The following is a 27,994-nucleotide window of genomic DNA, read 5'->3' on the forward strand; positions in this document are numbered from 1 at the left end:
GAAGGTCTTTATTATCCGCTTGTCCAGTTGGACCACAGCCTGAGCTGGGCGAGAGGGTTTCACTCCTCAGCGTCCTCGCTGTTGACCATGGCTCCAGGCTCTGGGTGGGAGAGAAGAGTGTGAGGAGGAACACATTTTGGCCTCCTACTGGCTCCTACCAGGGCTTTGAATCAGGATTTTCCTTCCCCGCCATGTCCTGGCCATGGGGAAGCTGGTGATGGTCGGTTGGGAGCCCACCATGCCTGCCGGGATCGGCCCCTCCGGCCATAACCGCAGAGAATTAGAGACGGGTGGAAAACTGTCTAAAAACCTGTGCAAATATTTGCATTTCGAGCGCTTTTCCAAGTATCGGGGAACGCTGACAAAGCAGCAGCGTGGGCAATGCAGGCATGCTGAGAGGGTCTGCTTGGCTTTTTTTGAGGGGCAGGATTTCAATGGTCAAACAGTTTTGTTTAAAATAAAAAAGCTAAGCAAGCAAACGGGGAGATTTGCCCTTAATACTGCTGGCCCCTCTGCCAGGTCCTCGGGGCAAAATGACCACCCCGATGCTGAGGGGGCCATGAGCCTTCAAACCACCCCCATGCCCTAGGTGCCATGGCTCCTGTCTCGGTGCTCCACTCTCCTCTCCTGAAGGGGTTTTGGTCAGGAAAGGGGCTCCCCGTGCCCGGTGCTGCTCTGCCTTGCAGCATCCCAGGGGTCTGGGACTGAGGTCAAGCTGGTGGGGCTTGGCAGGAGCCTTGCGTGGCCCCCCTGTCCTGCCTATGCCAGGGGATGCTCACCTGCCCTTGGGTCCTGCCTGTCCTGCCAGCTTTTGGCCATGGTAGCAGCCTGTGTGGAGAAGGGTGACCCGGGGAGAAGGGTGGCCATGGACCCTGGTGGGGTCCATGCTCACCCCAAGCGTGGACAGGGGCTGGAACAAGGGGAGAAGTTGGGGGTACCCCGGGCTGCCCCATCCCGATGCATTTCCCTTCTCCACAGTCATCTCCGCCAGGTCCCAGGGCAGGTCGGAGCAAGCAAGTCACAGGCACGTCCTGTCCTGCTGGCGCAGGGAGGGCTCAGGGCTGTGGGCTGCAGCGGGGAGAGCCTTACGTGCCACTGTGGGGCAGCTCTGGGGTGGTGACAGCCAGCCCCACAGCAGGATGGTGCGACGGAATTGTCCTGGCCCCACATGGGGTGGGCTTGGGCATGGTGATGGGGCTGGGGGCTTGGTGCAGATGGAGGTAGGTCAGTGCTGCTGGGTGTCACCAGTGCTTCTGGCACCGGGAGGGGAGTGTGTGCAGCGATGGAGCCTCCCCATGCACGTGTGTGCCATGCATGGTGGGACCAACTCATGCAGAGCATCGATACGTGGGGTTGCCCCCCTGATCTGGGTTTGGGGCCCAGCCATGTCCTACATCCCCCTCCCAGGCTGGTGAGATGCTCCATGCCCTGCAGCCGTACCTGGCACCATGGGGCGTGCTGTGCTTGGGGGGCGTAGGGGATCCAGGGCTCAATCAGGCTCAGGCAGATGATGGCGAAGAGGGTCATCATGATGCTGGAGCAGTGAGTCAAGGACAAACAGACACAGGTGGGCAGCAGTGGGCACCTATGGGTGGTGCTGGCCCCGGGGCTACGTGCAGGCAGGGGAATAGGCTTGTGCCTGTGACAGCCTGGGTGGTGCAGCACATGTGCGTGCCAGGGCAGGGCTCTGCCTCCCTGGGCTAAGGATACGTGCACATCAACACTATGGCGACGGACCACAGGGGGATGATCACCAGGTAGGTTAAGCAGGACAGCAGGACTGCCGTGACACAGCCCACAGCGACCATCACGAGGAGGCAGACGCAGCAGATGTTGTAGGAGCTGACACTTTTCTTCGTCCGTAGGCGATGCTGGTGAAACTGGTGTGGCACAGGGGTGCTGAGCGGGGAGCCCCCCGTGGGTCCCATGCACCCCATGGGGCTGCCCTCTGCCCAGTGCCACACGCAGGGGCTGTGTGTGCAGGGGGGGTGTGTGTTCTCGTGCAAGGCGGGGGTGAGCGTGTCGGTGGGTGCACGGGGTGTCTGAGCGCGCAGGGGTGGGTGTGCAGCATGCGGGACGTATGGACAGGGGTAGATGGTGCAACTGGGAGGGCCGTGTGGGCACAACATATAGGGCTGGGTGTAGGGTATGGGGTGTCGGGGCTGCAGGGAGCAAGGCTGGGTGTGCAAGGTGTGATGTATAGGGATGGGGGCATATGGGGCACAGCATGTAGGCCTGAGCATGCAAGCTACAGGTGGGGTTTACAGGGTGCAGTGTGCCAGGTTAGGTGCGAGGGTGCAGTATATAGGGCAGGACAGGGTGGGCTATAGAGTGTGTAGGGACAGAGGTTCAGGGCTTGGTTAATGGGGCTGATGGGGTGGGCAGCACCTCGGACACATGAAGAACCCCCCTGGCTCCCAGGGTGCCCCATGTCCCTCACCTCCACGGGGCAGACGCAGTGGGGGCAGTGGAGGACGTGTGGCCAGCTGTGACGGTGGCACCCTCTCCGGCAGCACCGTCTCGCTGTACTGCAGAGCCCCTGCTTCAGCCTGTCCTCCCAGGCCACCGCTGCAGGAGACACATGGGGAGACTGTGTCGCCACCAAGGCCCCTGGGGCCACCCCACCCCAGAGCAGCCCCTGATCCCCTGTGACCCCAGCTAGCTGGAGGAGCCCCAGGCTGACTAAGCTGAGCGGGACCAAGCTGGTCCAGGAGGAAGAGGATGGTGGTGGAGCTGGGGACCAGCAGGGCGACACGCAGAGCAAGGGCATGGGGAGGACAGGGCTGGGGCTGCAGTGGGAGAGGCGGAGAGCGATCAGAGAGCCTTGGGGTGCTCAGCCCCAGGGGCCGCTGGAGCCGGGAGGTGTTGATGGGGAGAGGACGCAGATCCAGACCATCTGAGCTGATGGCCTGGCTCTAGTCTCGAGGACACTGGTGTGAAAGAGCAGCTCTGCCACCCCACGGCCCCGGGATGGGGCTTGGGCTGTGGCTATGGGGTGACTTACAGGAAGGAGACCAGGGAGCAGGTAGATGAGGCTGCTGAAATGCAGGGGGATGAGCAGCTCCGTGGTGGGCTGGGCAGCCGCAGGGCCCCCGCCCCAGGATAGGCAGCATCCTGCTCCCATGGCAGCCACAGCGCAACAAATCCCCCCATTCCATTCCCGTGGCAACCACAGCATCCCCATCCTCCTCGCACCCCCTGTCCCATTTCCATGGCAACTGCAGCATCCCCCCGCCCTGTATCCCATTCCCATGACAACTGCAGCATCCCGCTCCCACGGCAGGATGCTGGCGACCCTTTTGGGGTGCTGGTGCCACTCTGGCTTCACCGGGAGCCCGCTGCCAGGGGGCTTGAAGGTCCCTGGGGACCCAGTACAAACCAGCGCTCATTTTCCTTGGGGTGCTGGGAGGACACCAGGAGCCATGGGCACCCCTGGGACCCATGAGGATGCTGAGATCCATCTAGGGCAAGGATACACTGCTCGCCATGACTAATGCCCCAACTCCCCGCTTGGTGTGCCCCCCCCCCGAAAGCCTGCCGTCCCCCTCTCCATGCCCAGGCTCTGCTTCTGTCCCAAGATGCCGTGGCGCTGAGCGCTGGGCCCTCTAGTGTTGTGGGAGCCACTCTCAGCAGGGCTCAGCCTCGGGCTCCTGGGAGCTGAGCCCTTGCAAACTCCTCACACAGCCCACAGAGCCCCGCAGGGTCTGGCAGGCTTCCCACGGCATCACCTCCCACCTGGCCACCGCTGCTGTGGGGGACACGAGGACGAGTCCTGGACCCTGCATGGCACCACGGGGATGCCCTGGCACCGCAAGCCCATCTCTGTGCTGCCCGAGGGGGTGCGTAGGCAGCGTCACCCCAGCACAGGTGCCCTGCTCCCCACGCTTTGGGGACGCGCAGGCGCAGCGGCACGGGTGACAACCACCTTCTCCGGCACCCCGGGGTCGATAACCGGGCGGCCGAGGGGGCACGCCAATGGGCGCCAGCAGCGGCGGGAATGGGAGGGGAGTGCTGGAGGCTGCTGGTTAAACTGGAACAAGGCGTGGCGGCCTGCCGCGGTCCCTGCCCTGGGGACTCTGACCCCGCGGGCCGGCGAGGGGACACGAGGCAGGCTGTGCCGAGCAGCCCCACAGCCGCTGGGACGGAGCCGGGGAGGAGCAGAGCAGGATGGACCCCACCATGGAGCTGGCAGAAGACCCCAGGTGGGTGTCAGGGAGCCCCGTGCCAGGCAAATCCAATTTTTTGGAGCAGGTTTTTGGGTTATTCCCTCTGTAAAGGAAGGGAGGTGCCTGGGGGTGAGGTGAGCTGGCCAGGGGACACCAGGGACCCTGCAGGGCTGGGTGTCCCCGTGTCCCTGCTGGGCCTGTGCAGCGCTCCCCTTCTTCTCCGCAGGTTCCCCCGCCCGTTGGTGGAGATGCTGATCAGGAACTTCAGCGTGCCAGCAGCCTGCTTCTCCCTGCCACCCACCTCCCAGCAGCTGCTGCAGCGTAAGCGGGGGGACCAGCTGGGGGGACCCTCCTCTTGCCGCTGGTGGGAGCAAGACAGGGATGAAGGAGGGAGGGTGGCGGCAGTGGGGGCAGGCAGGGAGCAGCCCCAAGGAAGGGGGAGGCAGTGCAGCGCTGCCGGGGTCTCAGCCTCCTACCCCATAGTCCTGCCTGCAGGGATAGGGGTGGCCCATGTAGGGCCAGCACCGGCACGGGTGACATGGGACATGGGAGCAGCAGGGCAACAGCACCAGCTCTGGCATGGCCAGAAGTGCTGAGGATGTGGCAAGGGGCTTCCCAAACCTGTGGAGTGGTGGGTCGGGTGGCAGCTCCATGCCGTGGTGGCCCCAGGGGGAACAAGACAGGATGAAGCCAGCTTCTCATCCCTCCACGGCAGACCTGGACGTGGCCCAACTCACCATTATGGGTCTCGCCACCATCATGACGCTGCTGTCGGTCGCGATCTTCGTGGAAGAGGCTTTGTACCTCACCCGCAAGATCCGCTGCCCCATCAAGAGGAAGACCCTCTGTTGGAGCAGCTCAGCCCCAACGGTGAGTTGGGGCCTGGGGGTGGTGGGGGGCATCACCCAAGGGGGCCAGGGCCACCCAAGGGGTGCCAAGCCATGGCGGGGGCCGGAGCAGCAGTGTGCCAAGCTTGCATCTCCCCCAGGTTGTGTGTGTGGTCAGCTGCTTCGGGCTGTGGTTCCCGCGCGCCATGATGGTGGTGGAGATGGCTACCACGGCGTGAGTATTGACTACACCAGGGCAGGAGCAACAGGGAGCCCATGGGGCCTGACCTGCCTTGACTTACCTTCCTCCTCCTCCTCTTCCTCCTCCTGCCCAGGTACTTCTCCATCTGCTTCTACCTCATGATGCTGGTCATGGTGGAGGGCTTCGGGGGGAAAGAGGCGGTGCTCAGCGCCCTGAAGGACGTGCCCATGGTGGTCAGCACTGGGCCCTGCTGCTGCTGCTGCCCCTGCCTGCCTCGAATCACCATGAGCAGGTGAGGGAGAGCTGGGGGAACCCCCTGCCCCTGGGGAGGGCTTTCACCCCCTGCTTCTGCTGAGGTGGAAGAAAAGTCCCTGAGCAGGGGCTCGGGGATCTTAGGGTGCTACCAGTCTCTCTCGCTGTGCCAGGAGAAAGCTTCAACTGATGCTACTGGGGACTTTCCAGTATGCCTTCTGCAGGGTGTTTGCCGTCTTCCTGGGGCTGGTCCTGTTCACCGATGGGAACTACAACCCTGCTGACGTGAGTGCCAGGGCACAGGGATGGGCAGGGTGACGTCCCAGATGAGGAAGCTCCACCAGCCTTCACCTTGCCCAGCAGCTTTATCAGCCCAGGCATGTTTTCTGCATGTGTCCCCCCCCAGATCTCGGCTCAGAGTGCGGCCCTCTGGATCAACACTGTGGTCGGTGCCTCCACCCTCTTCGGGCTATGGGCCCTGGGCATCCTTTTCCGGCAGGCCCGTCTGCACTTGACGGAGCAGAACATCAAGGTCAAGTTCTCCTGCTTCCAGGTGAGCCCCTGTCCTGCCTGCCTCCCCCCTGGGTGAGGGACTCCTCACACATGAATGAGGAGGAGACGGTGGGGCAGGAGACGTTGGTGGGTGAGAGCCAGGTCCGACTGCAGAAGAGCAGGGAAGGCGAAGGGCAGGAGCCTGGTAGTGGCATGGTGCCCACCATCTCGGGTGTTGGTGGTTGCAGATCCTCCTTCTCCTGACGGCACTGCAGCCCGCCATCTTCAGCATCCTGGCCAACAACGGCAGCATCGCCTGCTCACCGCCCTTCTCCTCCAAGGCCAGGTCGCAACGTAAGTCGGGAGATAGGGAAGCGGCATTGCCTGCTCCTGGCTGACGCCCTCCGGCGTGGAGCGGGGCACAGGGAACGGCCACGGCTGATGAAGGCAGCTCCCAATGACCCTTTACCTCTTCCAGAGATGAACATGCAGCTGTTGATCCCACAAACCTTCATTTTGGTGGTGGTGACCCGCATGTACTACCGCAAGCAGGATGACAAGCCAGGCTACCAGCCCGTCAGCTTCGCACCCACAGGCACTGAGGTCAAGGCGTGAGCAGGGGGGAGCAAAGTGGGCGCCGAGGGGCAGAGCGATGCCAGGGGGCCGGTCTGCCCTGTACAACCATCTCCTCCTCCTCTGGCCCTGGGGAGCTGCCGGCAGCAGAGGAGGCAGAGGGGGAATGGGCATCTTGGCGTGGGGTGAAAGGGTCTGAAACCTGAAGGCCACAAGCCAAAGGGATCTGTGAAGCCAACTCCTGCACGGAGGGGCTCTTGTCTGGCACTGAATAAAGATAAATTTGTACCCGAGTCTCGTGTTGATGACCAAACCTGGATCACCTCCTGTCCAGGCTGGGTGGGAGATCACTCCACACAGGGGGAGGAAGACAGAGCTCAGACCAGCACAGCCACGGCATGGGGCTGTCACAGGGTGCCCAACACCCAGCCGTGACACTGACCTCTGGGTGCTGCTGGCTGGGGTCCGACGGCCAAGGCAATGCCAGGGCAGCAGCGTTTTCTCCTGAGACCTCTGGGTGGGCCTGGGGGGCACTTCCTCCACAGCAGCGGATGCTCCTAAGAGAACAGCGGGAGCATCCACACCCGCCAGCCTGGGACCAGGCAAAGGAAGGAGCCTTGAAGCACCTTCATAACCCAGGCAATCAGTTAATGCTGCCTTAACCAGCCTTGCCCAAGATCTGCTCCGGTAGCAGTATCTGCTCTACAACTCAACAGAGGTTGGGACAGACATCAGAAGTGATGATGACTTGCAGAAACCTCTGGTTTATCTTTCCCCCCTCCACTGAAGCATCTTCTCACTCAAACCACTGCTAAGATGGCAGGTGAGGAGCCTACAACAGGAGCTGGCTGTGCTAGGATGGCAGAAGGGATCTGGCACACACCAAGTAAAATGACTTTATTTGGCTAAACGTTAAAAGCCAAAAACCCAACTCCAGAACAAGCCAGTAAGACACACGGGTGTGCACAAAGGCCCATACAGAGAAACCAGCAGAGCAAATGCTGACCGGGAAGAACCAGCTCGAGGCAGCCGCTGCTGCGGAGCTGGAGGTGACAGCAGGACCAGGCGATGCAGCGTGGCTGGAGAGGGGCAGCAGGCGCCAGATCACCAGCGCTAAGACAAGAGCCTGCTGCTGGGCACCACTGAAGCTTCCTCCGACCTGCACCCTGGCGCTCGCCCACTGTAATAACAGTGCGACACGTCGGGGAAGCGAAGAGTCAGAAAGCCAAAGCTCCCAATCTGTATTTATTTGATTCATCTTAGGGGAAACCCCAAGTTTTCTGTCCCATGAAGAGGGGGGAAAAAGCGACTCAGCTTTTTGTAGGTGGCTGTGTTCAAAGTGAAACTGCTCAGCCGGAAGACGCACTGGTGATTAGTTATGAGATTGCCAAATTTGACAGACTCCAGGCAACAGCGCACGGCCATTACCGACACGGCTTTCTAGGCCCCGGCAGAAGCGCTGGGGACCAGCAATCTCCTGTTTTTGCCAAGCAGCAACAAATGATGGGACTCGTCCCCTGCCGTACGACAGCCCGACCCAGCTCCTTATTTGAGGGCAGGTAGGAAACTCACCCCTTTACACCAGCAAGAAGCCCTCTCTGAAGGCAGGGGGCACAACACAGGCTCTGTCCTACCAAAGTCACTGCTATTGCCAAGTGTATTCACTGCTCCAGCACCTCCCTCCAGTTACAAGAACCGGAGCCCACAATTAAGTCCCAACCCTCTATAAAATGCACAAAATCATGTCAGTGCAGGGGTGTGCCGTAATTTCCTCAAGAGATTAAAAACCTTTGCCTGCAACCCTAAGCAGTGTGCTGTTAAAGCGCCACACTTTTCATGCCTTGCTTCTACCAGCATTCTTGGCACTTTTCAGCTTTGCCCTGCTGCTGCTGTTCTCTGCCATGAGAAAATCCTCTGCCAGCAGGCTCACACCCCACATCTAGAGAGGAACCGAGGTAGGGCTGCCTTGCAGGAGTTGACACCTCTGGATTTAGCAGCATCATACTCCACACGTTCTTCAGTGCATGATAGTAAAGTTTTATTTTTCTACTCTACTTCTTACTTCATGCTTAATTCCAGCATGTATCTTCTGGACGCTTGTTTTGAAGAGTGTGGGATGGGTGAGGGATGTGCCAGACAGCCCCAAAGCAGCAGCACTTCAGAACACAAGAAGTTCCCGGAGAACTTGGCTCACACGTCTTGCCCAGAGATCAAGCTCTGCCCCGTTCCTGATAGGACAGGGCAGCACTGGAGATAAGGCTGGTGAAGGATTCCAGGAGGAAACAAAAAAAACAAAGGTGGGGGGGGGTGAAAAAAAGACTAGTCTGGGATTTGAGTGTCCATTTTAATTTAAGTGCAAGAAGGAAGCAGGGATTATTGGTTACAATAGTAATAACAGCTCTGTTAATCCAAGCTACATGTAAAACCATGGCTGGCTTCTTACCAAGCACCCCAGGTTTTGCAGAGAGATCAAGAAATACGTTAAGGTCTCTGCAGAACAAACCACCATCCAAAACACCATTGTTATCCAAAATGACAGAACACTGTTGCATAACTTGTGTTTAAAACAGTAGTAAGGCTCGAAAGCAGCCTGACCTTTGTGATCTGGCTCGGGAAAGCAATGCGACACCCATACTGAGGGAAGGGTGAGGAAGGGAAGGTGAGGAGGATGAGGGAGGAGAAAATGTGGGTGATATAAAGTTAAGTGCTCTACCACTTGTAAAGCAGGGATTAACAACTGGCTTGTTCCAAGTGACTATTATTTGCTCCTTACAGCTTAAAATCCATAGCAGCCAGCCACACTCCCAGAGCCATGCACGTCCCTGCTGAGAGAGGTCCAAGTGGCGGATGAGGAATCCCCAAAGCACCCTTTCCCATACCAGCTCTGGCCTCAACAGAAGCACAGAGTCTCTGTCAAGCCCTTAAGGCAGCATGACAAAGGATCAGCAAGATAAAAGCTGGAAAGAGGCGGCAGCCTGCTCCTACCACGCGGCCCCTGCATCCTCTGGAAGCATCCTTGCACCTGCTGCTCCCCAAGCCCTGCATCCCGCTCTGGAGACCTCCCTGCAGTGTTGCTGACCAGGCTCCGAGCTGTCCTCTGCTCCCAGCATCGCAGGAGGATACAGGCAACTCAGCCCAGCAGCTCCATCCAGAGACAACGGATATCACAGCCAAATCCAAACGGAAAAGCAAGTGGGAGCTTCACGGCTACGTGACACAGCCCAGTCCCTCCAGTGCTGGCTGCTGGGACAGCGCGCCGAGCTGCTCTGTACACGGGCATGCAGCAGGGGGAGGGCAACTGCAGGCCACAAAGCTCAGTGTTTATTACAGACACAACAACAGGCACGACTTCGACCATGGTTTCAAACGAGCAGATTACATGTTTAAAATCTTAAAAAGCTGCAGCGCTCTCTGATGCTGTTTCTGGCCCGCCTCAAGGAGCGGAGTAAGCGGGCACAGATTTGTCCGTTTACTGCGCAAGGCAGGTAACTGTCACGTGGGACTGGGGCCCTTCACTGGGGTAAAACGTGCCCTTCATCTGTCCAGCTGCACACACCAACACGGACACCAAACTGGCTGTACGAATTCACGTTTTGTCCTTATAGCAGCGACTTCACGGCACCAGTGTGAAGGACTGCTCCAGCCCCTAGAGCACAGCAACTGAAACACAGACAAACACGCACAGAGCACAGTGTTGAGGGGCCATTTGGACAGACAGTAAAACTTATTACACACCAGAGACCGGGACGAGGAACTTCTCAAAGGAGTACACACATTCATTTCCTACCTGGGCTCTCACACGCCCAAGGAAACGCACAGAGAGCAAGCGCCCCGAAGCAAAGATTAATTCTCTTCTCTCCAACAGCAACTAAGGGCGGAATTTTAGCTCAAGATTTAGCAGTCTTGTCAAGATTAGCTGGGAAGGCCTTTCCCCTGCAGCCCCCATAGACATTTGGAGCTGCGAACGCCACACGCTTATGGGATGCGTGGCCCTACAGTGCTGTGACTTCTTCCAGGGTGCAACTCCTGCGTGCTAAGCCGGCAGCCCCCCCCTCAGCACGTCCTCACTGCCACACGCTGGGAAGCTCAGCTAAGAGGCGCGCAAGCACCACAGCGTCTGCTGGACAGATTCCTATCAGCTCCAGCGCAGCAGAGATGTCTCTATTTCCTAGAAACCTCTTTACACCACCGCTCCCTGTGTGCTCTCGAGGTCATGCTGGTTGAGGAACCGAGGGGCTTTTCGTTTGGCAGCAGCACGGATCCTGCCTGGGGTTGCGGGGGGATAAGACGGAGGAGCTGAAGGAAAGAAGGGACAGATGGGTCCTCCCACTCTCCCTCTTGCCTGGAGGTATAACAGGGGAAAAGAAACGAAAACAAAAGCCACGCTTGGGTGCTATTCTTTGCGCTTTAAAAGAGTATTTTCTTAAAATATAAAAACCATTTCCCCCCTGGAAAACACTAGAACGTAAACAATAAAAAGGGGATTTGGGGAGGAGAAGGGAGAGGAGGTTTGAATGTGCTTCCAGGCAGCAGCCCTTGCTAAGAGCAACGGGTGCCTCCAAGGCCCTGTGCTCACCGTCAGCCCTGTTCCTATGGCTCTCTTGCACATTTAGAGTTCCCCAGTGGGTCCGGACTTAGGATTCGGCGATTAGCGGTTCGCAGCAAATCCCGGCTAGTAGCTTAATCCTCTTCATCCTCACTGATGTCGTAGGTGACTGCAGACTCGTTCCTGGAGCGGTTGGCCGGTGAGGAAGGAGGAGTCTTGGTTGAAAAGGGCCAGCGGAAGGAGGGAGACGGGGAGCGGTCGTGCGTGGGGCTACTGCTGGGACTCTGCTTTGGGCTGATGGCCTGCAGCATCCGGCCCTTGCCCTCCTTCAGCATGTGTTTCTAGCGATGGAAGGAAGACAGTTAGCATGGCTCAAATCGCAATAGAAATGGACACTACTTAACAGCTTGTGCAGCATTTGGAGTTGTGTCCCTTCAATGCCTCATGCAATACAAGATCAGAAAAAGCCCAAGCATTGCTCTGGCTTTTGGAAACTGCCTACTGTAATCATCACCCATTTTCAAGCACCTCTAGCATGAAGTGCCTGTGATATTTACCCAGCAGCACAGTAGAGCCTGGCAAAAACAAGTAGCTTCACACTCATCCCAGGCCAGTGACAAAGTGACTGCCAATCTCTTGGCTGCTCAGTGGCCTGCAGGACACAAGCTGGAGTTTACAGGCCAGCTTGTGGGACATGAGGACTTTTGATGCTACAAAACTAACTGGCGTTATGCAGCTGGCAAGAGTGAGGGCTCCCTTTAAACAGGCTGCCCAAGCCTGGGAAAACTGGTCTGGAGACCGGCATCAAGCATTGAAACAAACCGTAAACTTTTGCTCTGCAGAGCATAGGCTCCAGAAGCCCCACAGTGACTGCCAAGCTCTCCAAAATCCCCTTTCCTCTTTTTCCAGGGCGGATCCTTACCAATGCACCTTCTGGGCCAAACATCTCCAGGAAATTGCCGATGAACTCCCGGGACTTCTCTTCCCACTTCTGAATGAGATCGATACTCTTCTCCTCCACTTTCTGGACAAATTCCTTTGACTTCTCCTCTACATCCTTCACCCTCTTTTTCACCTTATCCACGCGCTCCTGCAGGTGATATTTCTTCTCCTGTACAATAAGCAATGGATCAGAATACAGCTCACCAGATCTGAGTGGCGACCACCTCTGCTCTGTGTTATTACACTGAACTGCTGTTTAAGGCTCAGCATCTCCATTAGTCTCGTGACACTTCTCCCTCACTTCAGTGACACTTCTTCCCTAGACTAAATGGCAGACACAGTGGGGCTGTGAGATGCCTTGTGGCAGGCACAGTACACAGAGCAAGAGTAAACCCAGAGATAAGCACTATCTAATAGGAGCGCACCGAAGAGAGAAATATTTACACAATACGCAGATTAGATTTGAGTGACCTGCTGTGGGTCTCTCTGCATATCACAATAGCACAACTCTTTTTGCTGGGTGTTTTTAAACAGAGGGAGAATCACACGCCAAAGAGAGGTCAAGCAGCCGTTACCTCTCCTGTTTCATTTTTGTATTGGATTGTAGTTTAAAAAACAGGCATAGTATCTGAGTGATAAAAAAAAAACGTTTACTACTTTACTTCCAACATCAGAAGTGCCTTGTGCCATGTATTCTGCTTGGGGGCTAGAACTGCTCAGCACAGGGTCAGAGCTTGTCCTTCTCTCCTGCCCAAGCACTGCTGCTCCTGCAGCTCCAGGGAGTAGCACAGTGAGAGCAAGATCAGATTTTATCCTAACAAATGAGTCTACCTGAAGAAGGCGGCTGAGGGAAGAGGAGAGATGAGACACAGCAGCTGCTGCCAAGAACAACCCACACTTTATTCAATTCAAGAAAACACACATTTCACCAAACACCCTGTCTCCAGCTCTTTCAACAGGTAAAATGTCACCAAGACATTTCTGACAATGGAGCAGTATTAGCAAAACCCCAGTTCCTTTGGGTTGGTTCCAGAGGCAGTTTCAGGGGCAGAAGTAGCCTAATTTCTACTCCAAGGACACTGGTTTGGTGCAACTGCTTAGCTCTGCAGACTGGCCTTTTACTGGCATGTGTCAGGACTGTCCTACCACTAGATGAGACTCTACATCTCCCCTTTGTAAGTGGAACTCTGTAAGATTCCACTTCACACAGCTCGTAGTGAGACGCGCTTCAACTCACGTTTATGAAGCTGACGTTGAGCTCTTTAGCTGTGTAGCCCCGCTGCAGGTTCCGTCTGGCATAAACATCATAGTCCCGCACGATCCGCGTGATGATATCTGATGTTGAGATCCCCTCAGTCCTCTGAGTTGGCGCAAACATGCCTAAAGTTGGGGAACAGGACCCAGGATTGCTGTAGCAAGACACATGGCAAAAAGCTGCTGCCACCTCTATTAGGAAACAATCTCTCCTGTCAAGAGCTCATTTCCTAGAAACAACTAGAGAAGCCACTTTGCCAAGTTCATGAGATTCTCCATTTATGAGAATCTATAAGCCAAACCGCAGTATTTTTTCAAAAGGTGGCTGTTAATTCAATCACAATAACTAGATTGGAAGTAGGAATTAATGCTGGGCAATGCTTGGCCTGGGACACGGAACAGCCCCAGCCTTATGAAGTAGGGCACAAAGCTGGGCTTCTTTCTGCCCTCAGAACCTCCTGGGCTGACCTTGTTCCCAACGCTGCCACTTCCTCAGGCACAATCCTGAGATACAGGGGCACAGGAGAAACCACAGCAGATCTTTGACAGGAAGCCCTGGAGAATCTGACCCAGACCCACCTGCTTCTTTTATATGCTTATAAACATCATCACTGCCAGCAGAAGAATAGGGGATGTCATCGTGTGCAACAAAGTCGATCTGAAAATTAAGCAAGCAATGTGAGTCAACACTTTATCTCAAACGTGCAGGTCTCCTGCTTTCTATCAAACGATGGTAACTTTTTGCTCAACATCTCCACACAGGGGTGTGAGAGAGAACAGCAATACACTTGGCTCAGTTAAACAGCAACACAGGTCAGTCCCAAGTTCTCACTGGCAATTGCGTATCAACTGTAAGCACACACCAGAGAGGAAAGGCTGGGACTAAGGACACAGCTGTTTTAAGCTCCACAGAGAAATGGCTTGTTAATGGCAACAAGGGTAAACTAAGCAAACTCCCCTAGAGACTCCTTCGCCTCCCAATGCAGTTCAACAGATGTTAGAGATTCCTTTATCACACCAACTGATAAAAGATTCTCAAGACAGCTTGCCCGGTCTCCTGCTGCAGGAAAGCTGATGTAGATCTAAAGCTGCTCCTGCTGTAAGCAAGGAGTTGGACCAGATGCCCCCCAGAAATTCCTTCCAACCCATGTTATTTTCTCCCTCCTGCCTGTTTCACACTAATCTGTAACCAGCATCAACTTCTTCTGGAACAGCAAGAACCCTCTCAGGATTTTTCACCATGTCACAATCTCTACCTTATTTTAACCTTAACTGCCAGCTCAGCAAATGCTTCTAGTCTCCCAAGAAACCCACGTAATTCCTATAACCCAGCTCATACTATATTTAAGGAGTTTGAAGAGAAACCGGTTGCTCAGGCAGAGGTCATCCCCATGGATGAATTCTTGCTGTAAACAGCAAGCACAGACAGAGGCTAATCAAAATTCAGAACAGATCAGGTGTCACAAATTACCCTGTGCTCTGCAAGGAACTCGGGGGTGAGCGTCCACGGAGCATTTCTCACCACTTCGTCCACGTAGCGACAGTGCTGCACAGCATCATACCGCTCATTTTCGTTCATCACCGTGAAGCCCTTGAAGTTATGGGTTAGCTCATCGCTGCAGACTGGAGAAAGAGGCACAGTGAGCTTGAGGTAGACACCAATGCTTTACAGCGAACGGACCTTGCATGCACTCCTGCTAAGCCAGGCAGTTCCATCTGCTGATGGAGACTGGCGCTGGCACTTTCAAACCCAGCTATTCCAGGCACAAAGCACCAAGATAAGGGAGCAGTGCAGGGCACTCAACTCATGAGCAATTCTAGGGTGTTTGGGGGATTTCTGCGCAAGCCGGGGACCTACACCTCATGCCCTCAAGATCTCTAGAGCCTACAACGCTTATCAAGAAAACCAGCCAATACAGAAGACAACTCTCCTGTACGAAATGGCACCTGGGGACTTACCGGGCAGAAATCTGCTTTTAAACCTATGGATGTCTCAGGCTTGAAAACTGAAGACCATGAAAAAAACCCCACTGCCTAAGGTTCCAATTTCATAAATTGCTGTACCACAGTCTAGTTCTTGGAAAGTTGTATTAAAACAAAGGGTGAGTTCACAGCAAATCAAGCTAGCTTCATTATTATGTTCTATGAGAAAGTAAATGAACAATTCATAATCTACAATGTAAGACATTAAGAAAGCAGGGAGTTTTATTTAGTTATCAGACTCAAAAGTAAACAAGGCATTACCAGCCTCACTGGTATTGGACATATTTATGTTCTAGACAAACAAGACGATAAAGAGTGGGTGAGATAGCTCCCAGCTTGGAGTTAATGTTCACTTGGACTGTGGTCTCTTGTCTTTCAGTTCCTGGTGCAAGGGGATCAGTTCATTGCCCTCCACCTCCTCACCAGTCTCCCACAGGCAGAGACCATGATTACACACCTTGCTGCACTAACACTTTAATAGTTTGACCCAAAGATATTTTCCTGTCTGATGTACAACATTTATGTACATGGGGATGTCTTTCCACTTCCAAGATTTCTAAACACAGAGCGTTTTGTAGATTGAAGCAACTATTTCAGCTTTCCTCCCTCCGTTACCCTTCCAGACACTACTGTAGCACACAGAAAAAATGCAGAAGTATCACTATACCCTTCCCTGGACCAGGGGGTTGACTTGCAGGGCGATACAGAGGACATAAAGCTCAACCCGCCACAGAGGGACTGCTCCTCATTCGTTAACTGTCTCATTCAAAAGGCAGATGCTCAACTGTCCCTAATATATTTTGATACTCAGACATGCAACTCACCAGTATCTGTCACAAAATAGAAGGCTCGAATTAGAACAGCTTTCAGAAATCTTTCCCTCAAGAGCTCATTTGGTACAGGATATCTTTCTGCAGACACATTAACTCTCAATATATTGCAATAAGACTCCAAGAACATTTGGAATGCAGTGAAAGCCACTAAGACCATAAAGACAATAACCCTGCTATGCCATCCGTATGCACAAGCATGGATGGAGGTAAACTGTACTCTACGACAGCCAAAGTCAACAAGGTCACTCCTTACCTCCGACAATGAGGTATGTGTTCGGGAAGAGGTTCTTTGCTTGCATCAAGGCCCGGGCATGTCCAGAGTGAAACAAGTCAAATATTCCATCGGCGTAAACTCTGACGGGGCGATCCACTGTGCCAAAGAGACAGAGAGACATTTGTCAAGATGCCTTCCCGGAGAAGCAGCTGTTCCTCATGCCCGCATTTGGAGACCTTCTGAAACTCATGGGGGTGTTGCAGAAAACTGGCAGAACGCAGAGCTGCAGCCAGCAAAGATTCGTGAAGAGAAATGGCTGGCGCTCTGCCTTCCCACATGGAAGCAAATGCTGCTGAGCACAGAGCTGAAATACAACCGTGTTCAAAGACAGACTCAAAACCTACCCCGTACCCACCAAAATGAGGTGAAGGGAGACCAAGGGCAAAGCAAACCCTGGACATCACCCTCCTGTGTAAATCCAAATGCAGCCTTAACTTTTTGCACAGCAGCGAGCTACCAGAGGGGAACTGGCCAGAATGTTTCAGAAATGCTCAGTTTCAGCCCATGATGGCATCTCAAGACCTTTTTAGCATCCTCCTCTGCAGCTCGCTGCCACAGCTGCCAGTCTGGGTGAGGGACTAGTCTGTTCTGATTCCCCACCAGCATCATTGTCTCTCCCTAGGCTGGTGAAGTGTGTGACCGTATCCAGAAACTCAGCTGGACTACTGAAAGAAAAGCAGATACAATTCTGCTGAAGCACTGGCACTATCAGCTAAATCCATCGATAAATAAGGAGGAACAAAGACAGCACTGTCGGCACACTCTGTTTGGCAAGAGAGGGCAGCCATCCTCCAGTCCAGAGTCAGTCCTGCCTCTGCCTCCTCTTTGGACTTGCAAAGAGAACAGTGTTTATCCTAGTCTGGTTTAGAGACTAAAAGGATGTGTTCTCGTTGTGGGGCTGGCCTACATGTTTAATGACACTGATTTTAATTCAAATCCAGACTAGAATGGGACATTCTGGACAAAGATGTATGTTGGTTTTATTTGCCCATCTCACGTTTCAGAAGAGATGACTTTTAAAGTGCTTAACTTCAAGCTACCTCAGGCAAAGTAGTGCAGAAGAATGTTCAGCGCTGATACTACAGTACAGCGGTCAGTGGCACAGGAAGAACTAAAACACAAATATCTATTTGCTTCAAGTAGTCTTACTGGTGAAGGTACGGCTCCTCACACACAAAGGCTCCAATTTCAGTTGTACTGGCAGGCCCAGTTTCACGTGGGAACAGTTATCTAATGACCAAAGCATTAAGTCATTGGCTGCAAACCTGGTCTGACACACAAGGTTGGATCAGTCTCAGAAATATCAAAATCATACCCCCCCCTTTCCAAAAATCAACATTTATACAACCCTTCCAGTCTGGTTTTTACTTACAAGGGGTCCCTCTCATCGCTTCTTCATATGTTACTCTGATGTATGGCTTGCTGTAATCGATTTCCACTTCATCTGAAAACGGAGCCGGTTCCCTCAGTCCCTAAACAGCCAGAGAAGGTTAGCTGTGAGAACGCAAAGGTGAGCGCACTACGTAGCGGCAGCACTGCGTCTGCAGTGTCCTAGTCACCGCCTGACTCACTGATTCTCTGCGTGATTCAAACACATGTACTGAAAGACTAATTAGTGTTAAACCTCAAGACAGCCCTGCAGGGCCATTAGCCCGAGTTTAGAGAGAGAGAGAGAGAGAGAGAGAAAATTCTACTTAAGAATGTGGTGGTCATACTGGACCCAAAAAAAACCCTAGAGGCTCAGATCTGCAGCTGGCTACAACAGACTTTTGACAAACAGCAGTTCACAACAGCACGAGCCAAGCTTCATCAAACCTAACCTCACTGTTGCAGCTCCAGCTATGCCCACCTGGGCCAGACCATCGCTTGGCTGTGCTTGACTCCTTGTGCTACGATGTACAAATTGTAACAGCGCCTCGATTTGAGCATATGAAAGAGCAGAAGAGCAATACCAACAGCAGCACAAATTCCCAGGGAACATGTGTATCGTCACCCATTTCTGAGCCATAGAAGGTGAGAGACTGACCTCGATCTGTGGCAGAATATCTCCAACTGCCGCAGGAAAACCCCTCTAATCAGCTAGCTTGACCACAGCGGTATGTTTAACCAGCAGCTAAAGTTCAGGTATCATTTCTGGTCTCCTCTGAATGGAAACAAAGCACCTGCCCTTCCCATAACAGAACAATAATTTCCTTCTAGCAGTAAGGTGCGGGGCAGCAATAGATGTCTCTTTACTGAGCCAGAAGACTAGGAAACAAGCTTGCAGATCAATACATTACAATAACACCTTCAAGCTCCAAAAAGCTAATCAGCAGTTTCCTCTCTGGCTACCTGTCCCATTGCAGCATCCTGCCACGGTGCGCAGCACCGCTGCAACTGGAAAGACCACTGCTATTATTCCTAACTTCATTCCTTCTTAGAGTGCTCCAAGTGAACGAAAGCAGCCACGGACCACTACGTTCAAGCAAACTGATACTGACAAAAATCTCCTTTAACTTACTGAGGCTCCAGTACCCACATTTCACACACCACCTCCTCTACCAGTATCCTTATGGTTAGGTTAAGGCCTGCAGGTCTCTCCTTTCATCACTGCTATTATATCTGGGACTTGTGAATAAAACAAGATCCTTTGCAGTTCGGTTGTCACATACCTGATACAAAGCTAGGAGTAAAAGCATTAAAAAAAACTATCAAAATTATCAGAGGGTCACAGAGAAATGCCCTCAAAAGCTCCTGCCACAGTCTTGCCCTTCCTCTGAAGCGCCTACGAGGGTCAGGACTCAACCTGATGTGCACAGTACAACAGGCTTATGGGTCAGCAGGCTTGTTACTACCATCTGCTGCTGAGCCCCATCGCTTTAGGGGAACGCTCTGCCAGCCAGCTCCTTAGTTGGGAGCAGTAAAAGCTTCAAGGCAATGACACCATTAGGCAACGCTATTACTCTTGCTACAATAAATAAAACTTTCACAAAAGGAATAAAAAACCAGATCTTTCATCAGGAGGTCCACATTACCCCTGTGGCTAAAAAATAGGAAGTTTAGAAAGTGGCTAGTGTTGTGCTGTTCATAGACAGATGCTTTATTTCTAACACAGACAGACACCAACTTGAAGAGCAAGTGATTCCCATAGGATACCCCATCTACTTCTCTTTCCTTACTGAAATACACGGGGTCTTTAAGAGGGACACAGTGGGTTTTGGCAACCATCATGGATATCAGGGCTCTGTGGGACAAGTCACGCAACAGCTCAAGCCTCCATTCCCAAAACTTGCCTCCCCAATTCTCACTGCTGGTGCTGCTCTCACTTCGTTACCATCTGTCAAATGCCCTGGGACAGGACTGCAGTCCTGCTGAAGAGCAAAATGTTGTTATCAAAGAGGAAGGCTGCAACACATCACCGTATTTTGCCAAGGACTATGACCCCAATATGACGTGGCTGGGATGGTAGCTGGCTTTCGGCAGAGATAAGGAAAGAACAACTAGAGTACACGTGATACGCAGGACAGCTCCAGGAAGAGGGCAGAGAAGAGCTGTAAAAAGCCCATCATCACAATATTGTGGCAAGGACAAGTTAAAGTCAACTCTTTACACCGCCATTAACTGGCACAGACCCCCTTTGGAAGAGACCCCACTAACTTTAGCTTGTTAAAGCTGTCCCAAGGCCAATCTAGGAGAAATCATTGTTGGTTTTTTTTTTTTTTTATTTTTTACAAACACTCCTGAAGCATCAGCAACATAAATGCAGGCTCCTGCCAGATCAGGAGAATCAAATGAGCAGTCATCTTCCCAGTGTTTCAGAGGGTGGATTCAATGGATTGCTTCTGCAGGTGCTTAGATTTCAGATCCTCCTGCAGCCCCCCTGACTTGAGCAGGACTGCTATCTGATAGGTGCAAGGGTTGTTATGTGCTTGTCTGGAGAACTCCTCCCTCCCGCTTAAGAAAATCCACCTGTGAGAAATGAATGCTTGCTTCTCCATGGATATCTACATCCAGCCTGTTCGGGTTCAGCTTAAGTGACTATAAACAAGCCGGACACACTACAAAAGCAGCTTAGTAATGCTTGCCTCAGACCTAATTTAAGGCCACATTGTAAGTGTGTTATTAGTATGAACAAAGGAAGATTTTAAACTGGCTTTGCAAGAAGGATAGCTACTGTCATTTGCTTCTTCCCCCCCTCCTTGTTTTCTGGGTCCACAGAAAAACCATCACATTTATCTTTCTGCTGTTATGGCTCAATGTCCTAATCTCACAGGCACCTAGAGCTCCTATCTCTGCTTACTTACGAATGAGCGCCGGGACATTTTTGGAGGGATTCCATCCAGCTCCGCAGCCCCATTGGGGCCAGATCCATCTTTTCTTCTCTTTCGGGAATTCAGCCTGGAGGAGGTCGGCGGCTCCATCTTGCCAAGCACGTCCAGTCAGAACTGGAACAAAATGAAGGAGAGGGGGTAAAAAAAAAAAAAAAAGAGATATTTTTCAGCTTTTCCAAAGCAGAATCAGTCAACAGCAGGCACAGTGTACAGAAGGTCAGTGCAAAGACACAGCCACCTAACAAGGGGCTTAGCCAGTTGTATTTGGCATCAGCTGCCAAGGATTGACAAACAGTGCCTGGTGGGAATACTGAATCATTTAATGCAACCCAGAGCTGTTCCGCAGAGAGAAGCACGCAGCAGTCAGCTGGCGGGAGAGAAACTCGCACAAGAGTTGCAACGCAAGTTATAAATCATTACTATGAGGCTAATTATGCTATTTTAGCATCTGAAAAGCAACCTAAGGATTAAGGCATGCCCAGTTCGCATTCAGCCCTCCCCCAGCTCTCATTTTGATGAATGCAAATGCTCTTCTACCCTTCTCTACCTCCCCCTTGCCCACCAAGACAGCTGGCGGGTGTCCTGCATCCCTGTACAATCCTGAACAGAGGAAGGAGCAGATGGACAAGAGCGAGGGAAAGGGTGCAGCCCATGGTCATAACTTAACTGGCTAGCTGGCTTGCTGTTTGTTTTCTTGTTTGTGTAAGGCCAAGCTGCAGCTCCCCAGTAGAGAGAGCTCACCTTGGGATGGCTGCCACCATGCTCCCCTCTCGTCCCCTGTCCCCACTGCAGTGGTGACTCAGCTGATGGTGAAGCAGCTGCTGACACCACATTAGGGCACACTTACTTCTGGCACTTTACGTACCAGGTTGTAACTAGCGGTGGTTCAGCTGAACTGCTTCTGTGATGAACAGACAGACAACCAGCTTGGGACAGAAATCGTGACAGCTATCTGGAAGTGAGCTATCCTTGCTCTTGAACTGGAGTCACTGTACCTTCCCAAAAGGGCCCTGGAGCATTAGGAAACCCAGCACTCCACACAGCTGAAACAAAGCTAGGGATTTATAAAAAAGCACAGCAGCAAACATTCCCTTTTCAGCTGCTGCAGGAGTTAGAAACGGGTGCTAGATTTGCAAAGTTTGTAAGTAAAAAGGAGCATTATCTCTTTCGCTCACTTGAAACGTGCAGCTCTCCAGTGCAGCGAATGGCACTTCTGACCTGGCATTCCTGAGAGCAGCACGACCCCTTCGCCCAGGAATGATGCTTATGTGCGTGCCTCAACACCCTAATAATAAGAGCCCTGTGGAATTTAAAACGTCTCCCCACCCACATGCAGTAGGTATGCTGGAACACGTCAGGTGGGGCAAGCGCGAGGTATGGGAAAGGGCAGATGTCCCTCTGAACACCACCCCTCTCCTTGGCAGAGAGTCTCTGGCGAGCATTCCCGCTCGGGATGAGCTGTGACTGTCCTCAGTAAGAGCTGCTGGGCAAAGCCCTGCTGCTCAGCAACCAAGAAGTGTGGGCTTTGTCATAGAGATCACTGAGTGATCAGACTCACTCAAGCACAAATGACTCCAAGTTAAGGAATGTTCCAATGTAAGGAGTCAGACACAGTTCAATGCACACGAACATCCCGCTCTCCCCACCTCTCATCAACAACAAGATACCTTACGAACAGCATTAGGGCCAAACACAGCTGAACTGCTTTTGGGTTACATGCATGTGGGTACCTCAGACCGCTCTGCTAGACCTAGCACAATGCACTAGGAACAGGAAAAAAGAATCTTAGGTGAGTGGGGAGTCAAAAAAAATATTGGGGAGAGACAAAAATAACAGTGAAGAGCAGCCACAAGGATATTTCAGAACCGCATGAGCCATGCGGCACTCGCTCCATAATGCCTGTGAGTCAGGTTTGCCGAGTTTCCCCCATTTCAGTAATTAATTTACTGTTTCCTAACAACAGACAAACATACAGGAGTGCGCACAAGCTATTTCAGGCAAAAAGAGTTTGCAACCCTGAGCTCCAAGTCTTCAAACACTTTGGCAAACATTTAACTTTCAGGCAAGATCTGTGCTATAAATGCAGCAGCTTCCAGAGTGCCTCTGTGAAAAAACTAGATATGACACAAGTAATTAAGTTTTGCAAGGTGCCATCTTGCAAGCACACTCTGTAACCAGTTATTGATTCACCACCACGGTCCTAGCAGAAACCATCCAGTTCACAAAAAGCAGCAGACCTCTGCCTCTGGTTCAGGTAACCCCAGTGTTCACAGAAACAGTGGGGGGAAACAGCAGCAGATTTTCTTTTTATTTGGTCAGAATAATTTCACTGTGCTTCAAGTCACCTGCCAGCCTCTGATCTCTTGCTTTCCTCCCCTTTGGAGAGAATTAAAAGGTCTGTCAACGTGCTGAACGCAGTCATTCTGAACCACTGCCCAGTAAAACATTAAAAAGCACTGGCAGAGGCTTTGGTGCTGAAGTACAGACACAGCCACCTCCACGCACAAACAGGTAAAGGTCTTCCCAATTTAGCTTGGCCCATCAGCAGAGCACCCTGACTTCTCTGCACAGAAGTACGCTCTCTGCTGAGTTATCACCAGCATATTGCTGCTGGGTGCAGAGCTCAGGGCCAGCCAAAACCCGCAGGTTACAACACAGGGCAACACTGTGCTTTATGCCAATGTACAGCAGCACTGTCCCAGATCAGGAGAAATCTCAAACAGCTTCTTCCAACCCCTCCTACACCCAACCATCCACTTACGTCCACCCTAACTCACTTTTCCACTTCTCAGGGTATATGTCATCAAATGATGGCAAACAACAGCTTTGAGGACGGTGTAAATATGCTCAATCTGCTCTGACGTTTCAGGACAGACGCTGCTGAAAGGGCCTCTGCAGTGTCTGGAGAGCTGGGCTGGGCACCTCATGAGTGACACAGCTCTGCTAATTACTCAAATTAATGCAGAAGTTAAACAATAATTTTACCACTCTTCAGAGCTTTAAAACCTCTATCCTGTGGCTAGGGAGTTTCTGGGAAGTCCCCCCAGCACCAAACTAACCTTCCTTAAAAACTGGGAACACGTTGTTTTTAAAAACAAACTACACCTTACTGCGATACAGCTACTAATCTTAGAATGTTTCATTTTGACCCAAATGACTAAAATAGCAACCCAAACAATTACTTACTAACAATGGGATCTGGCATCTGTAGCTGAGCTTAACACACGAGCACACAGCTTTGCTTCCCCAAATGCGTAAAACACTGACTGTTCTAAAATTAAATACATTTGCAGTAGATGGGGAAGGGGGAAGAAAAGATAGCTCTCAAAGCTCATTCTGAAATACTCCAAGATAAAAAAGGAGGCATAACCAGAAGAAAGAGCCTTGCTGTAAAATATTAATATCATTCTATTTTGTCTAAGGCATCACCCTCCTGCATTACTGAGAATACAGGAAACTGCTCGCTAGGAGCAAAGTTAAGAAGTGCCCCATTTGGGAAAGCAAGGGGCAAATCACAGTCTCTGCGCCACTTTACAAAACACACGGGGCTTTGCTTCTGAGATTTATTTCTTTGGCGCGTATCCTCTATCAAAGAAGCGCCTTGCATCACCTGCCAGCGAGCTCACCCTGAGAGAGAGTGAGTTGTACGGGCTCTGTGAGGAGCAGCCGACTGTCAGACAGAAGAGTTGCTCTCCCTGTCAGGGAATCACTCCATCCTTCCTCTCAGTCCTCAAGTGCAGCTATCGAATAAAGGAGGGGAAGTGGTCGAAGGGAGAAATAGGAGTTTTCTTTGAACTGTGGCAATAACGGCCTTCAGAAATCATCCAGCACTTCGCTGAGAGTAATACTACAAAGCTCAAGACACTTCCCACTGAAATGCCGCCACTTCTGGGAGGAAATAAAGGACAAGCATTGATTACGACAAAGAAAAAAACATATATAGGCAGGGAAGGAATTTAGTCCCTTAGTGTGAGCTAACTACACCTTCCTCCAAGCTGGAATTTAACCACCACACCCAAGTTAACACCTCTGGCAGATGGAGAAGGTCAGAATAGGCTGGGCAAATCTTGCTTAGCCAAAGCCTTATCTCACTGTCTGCATCTTCATATGGGCAGCGCTGAGGTTTTGTTTAGCCTTGGTGGTGCCAGAGAACTGCCTGCCTCACGCTACACCAGAGAAGGAGATCAGATATTCCTGCACCCTAAGCACAATGATGGCATGAGGACCTGGACCAGCTGCATTCTTTGTGTTTTGACATCCCAAGGAATTTCTTGAAGAATATTATCTGCAAATCTACATGCCATAGCAGGATTTCTTCGGCCACTTCCGCTGCTTTTCACTTGCAGATTTATGCGCCAGGGCAAAATAAATCCTGCTACTTAAACTCAAAGCCTGTGGAAAACAAGAGCTGACTGAGACAACTCATAAATGCTCCAGCCCAAGGCTGTGGCATTCCCCAGAGATCCCAGTCAGGCACGCTGGTCCAGCGAGGCCCCTCTGACCCGTGCAGCTCCAGGGCTCCCCGGTGGCACTGCCTGCTCCCCAGCTCTCCCATTGTCCCGCTGAACTCTGAAGGCGTTGGCACAGTCAGATGTGACTGTCATGTGCTGCTTTGCCTACAAGATCATTCCACTTTACAGGGGCAAGCTATTTCTCTTCTGCTGACTCATCTGCAGGCAAATACTACTAAACTTTGCACTCTGCCAGCTGCCTGCAGAGAATTGCCTTGACACACGGACAGCGAGAGCTTCAAGGAAAAGGAAAAAGTCCTGTCACTTCAGATAATTCCCCTGCCAGGCTGTAAAGTACCAAAATGACCCTGTGCTCCTTGATCATGAGAAGACAATCCTTTTCCCCCTGTTCTCCCTCACCTCCAACCCCCAGTTTACGATTAACCTTACTGGTTTGTATCCCTGTAGAGGTCTGCTGTAGACAGAAAAGACTCAGCAGAGGTTAATGACAGAAGATTCATCACCGTGAGAACCTGATGAAAGCCTGTTTACAAGATGAGGGTTAACCTGTACATAATTACTGGGAGAGACCAGGATGTCTCTTCAGTCTGTGCTTAAAAATCTTGCCCAATCTCCAAGGCAACTTTATTCCCAGCCCCAACTTGTGAGGCCTTGATTTGCTCCAATTTCCAGGCCGAGGGCATCTGCTTAAAAACAGCGCTAATGGCTGTGACCCAGCCTGCTCACCTCCAGAAGACTGCAACTCTCCCCAGCGTGGCTCCCCACAGTCAGCATCAGCTCGCTCTAGACGGTCTAAGCCCCTTATGAAGGTTACTGCAGGATCTGGCAGGCAGAGCCCTGTCTACCCCGAAGAGACGGGCTGCCTCGGCTACTCTGGTTGAGCAAAAGCAGCTATCCTGCAGTATATCAACACTCACGTGAATGTATAAAAGGGATTCCAGTTCAGCCAGTGCCACACACTGGTCCAACAGCATCCAGACCCAGACCTTTGCCAAAACAAATCCCCAAACCTTGCATCCCCTACTGCTACAGGCAGGTTGATATTTGCTCAAGCAGAGACCAAGCATGTACAAGTATCCCTGCCCTGTAATTGATTAAAAAACGCTGCTTTTCACCAACAAAGTCCCAAATGGCTTCAGATAATTCTCTCTGACACCACCACAACTGAAATCAGTGCAGCGTGATCACCTAGGCAGCGCTGCTAGGAAATACACACACACAAAAAGAGGAACTGTCGGCAAGATGTTCTCCATGAATTCATGGCCCTTCTGGGTACACCAGAACCCCAAGGCACTGAGCGTCCTGGCACGCGACAAAGTCTCTGCTGTGGCGAGCAAGGCAGCAAGAATCGGGTTTACGCAGAATTTCAGAAAAGATTTGGAGCATGCACAGGGACAATGAAGTACAAGGATGGGCGGTTGTTCTGCCCTGACTTTTGTTTTGTCTTGCATTGTGTTTTGGTTTTAGGGCCTAACAACCAGAGCCTTTTGAGACTTCGGGACGCAACCTCCTTTAGTAGGCTTACACATCAATGCCAAATCCTTGCTCCAACAATTATTGTTTGTGGCTCATTCTACAGTAATTCCAAGACAATTGCAATCCAGACCTTGGACCAAGAAACTTCCAAGTCACGAATTTTAATAATTTTGTATATATAGGAAATTGCTTTGGGAAATAGAGCACGCGTATTTGCCATGTGAATTTCCAAAGCAAATACGGTGGCTGTCCTCAGGCCCTGGAGTCCTGCGGACGGAAACCCAGCAGTACCTGCTGCTGGCTCCCCCAGTCTCTGCCAGCTGCAGGCTGGGAACAGAGGAGGGAAGGCCACCTGCAGCCTCCGGCACCTCCCTCCACAGACAGCCAGGGCTACCGAGGAGCACCACAGCTCTCAGAATTCCTGCAGGCTTTAACTCTAACTACAAAACTATTAATTAGTGCAGCCAGGACCTTGGTGGACACAAAAAGCGAGTTGGAGAGGATGTGTGCCTGCACAGCAGCTAGGTCACACCTTCCTTCTCCGCAGTCAGGGCCACCTCCTCGCTGTCCTTCTCCTCTCTGCCCAGGCCTTGGCTGTATCCCCTAACAGGGGGGATGTCCCCCAAGGCCCCCATGCTCCAAGCCCTGGGGGTGTACTCCAAAAGTTTCCCAAAGCATCTGCTGCTGTCTTGTCTCAGACTGTTGTACCCTTCCTCACACAGCATCCCAGGGGAGAAACCTGTCCCCAGAGCCACCCCACAGGGACACCCTCCAGCGCCACCCCAGTGTCCCCCCAACATTCCCCACCGACAGACCCCACAGCCACTCCAGTGCCTGCGCCCCCCCACATTCCCCACTGACAGACCTTACAGCCACCCCAGCGTCCCTCCACATGCCCCACTAGCAAATCCCACAGCCACCTCAGTGCCCCCCCCCCCCCACATTCCCCACTGACAGACCCACAGCCACCCCAGAACCCCCCTACAATCCCCAGTAACAAACCCCACAGCCACTTCAGGGCCCCCACGTTACCCCCGCGACCGACCCCGCAGCCGCCCCGGTGCCCCCCCGCCCCGGTGCCGCTCCGCCCTACCAGCGCTCCGCCGGCCGCAGGCACCTCCGCAGCCCGGCCGGCCCCGCCGCCGCTGCCAGAGCCGCTCCCGGCCGGGCCCCGCCCCACTCCCGCCAACGCCAACGGGGCGGCGGGCGGAGCCGCTGCGTGTCGGGCCGGGGCGGCCGGAAGGGACCGGCCGCGCCCCGGGGAAACCGCGCCCCTGCAACCTCCGTTCCGGCTCCCATCGGGGCCGGTCTCGTACGGTGGAGGGTGCCCGGGGAGCGCCGCGCTCGGATCGGGACCCAGCGGCGGGGGAACGGGAACCCCCCGAAGGAGGA

General features: G+C 52.7%; 3 protein-coding genes across 4 annotated transcripts; 1 reads left to right on the plus strand and 2 right to left on the minus strand.

Moving 5' to 3' along the window:
* Positions 1–978: 978 nt before the first annotated feature.
* LOC134517237 (uncharacterized) lies at positions 979–2,160 on the minus strand. The gene is made up of 2 exons (XM_063338529.1): positions 1,711–2,160; positions 979–1,534 (listed from the first exon to the last, which is right to left on the minus strand). The coding sequence occupies exons 1-2, from the start codon at positions 2,127–2,129 to the stop codon at positions 979–981; spliced, it is 975 nt and encodes a 324-aa protein (XP_063194599.1). The 5' UTR covers positions 2,130–2,160.
* Positions 2,161–4,045: 1,885 nt separating this feature from the next.
* SLC51A (solute carrier family 51 member A) lies at positions 4,046–6,814 on the plus strand. Its single transcript, XM_063337775.1, has 9 exons — positions 4,046–4,202; positions 4,393–4,487; positions 4,882–5,036; positions 5,155–5,228; positions 5,329–5,487; positions 5,621–5,732; positions 5,854–6,000; positions 6,188–6,293; positions 6,418–6,814. The coding sequence occupies exons 1-9, from the start codon at positions 4,168–4,170 to the stop codon at positions 6,552–6,554; spliced, it is 1,020 nt and encodes a 339-aa protein (XP_063193845.1). The 5' UTR covers positions 4,046–4,167; the 3' UTR covers positions 6,555–6,814.
* Positions 6,815–7,394: 580 nt separating this feature from the next.
* PCYT1A (phosphate cytidylyltransferase 1A, choline) lies at positions 7,395–27,835 on the minus strand. 2 transcript variants are annotated; one of them, XR_010071500.1, is made up of 10 exons: positions 27,696–27,835; positions 20,628–20,768; positions 17,717–17,816; positions 16,324–16,440; positions 14,726–14,877; positions 13,834–13,912; positions 13,238–13,380; positions 11,981–12,169; positions 11,089–11,399; positions 7,395–10,854 (listed from the first exon to the last, which is right to left on the minus strand). XR_010071500.1 is itself a non-coding variant. In XM_063337774.1 (9 exons), exons 2-9 carry the CDS (start codon positions 20,742–20,744, stop codon positions 11,193–11,195), a joined length of 1,104 nt encoding a protein of 367 aa, XP_063193844.1. In that variant the 5' UTR covers positions 20,745–20,768; positions 27,696–27,835; the 3' UTR covers positions 7,395–11,192. The 2 variants fall into 2 exon arrangements, 1 of the variants encoding a protein (XP_063193844.1); XM_063337774.1 differs by having other exon boundaries at positions 7,395–11,399.
* Positions 27,836–27,994: the final 159 nt, after the last annotated feature.

Source organism: Chroicocephalus ridibundus, chromosome 6 (assembly GCF_963924245.1).
Source record: "Chroicocephalus ridibundus chromosome 6, bChrRid1.1, whole genome shotgun sequence".
Taxonomy (NCBI): Eukaryota; Metazoa; Chordata; class Aves; order Charadriiformes; family Laridae; genus Chroicocephalus; species Chroicocephalus ridibundus.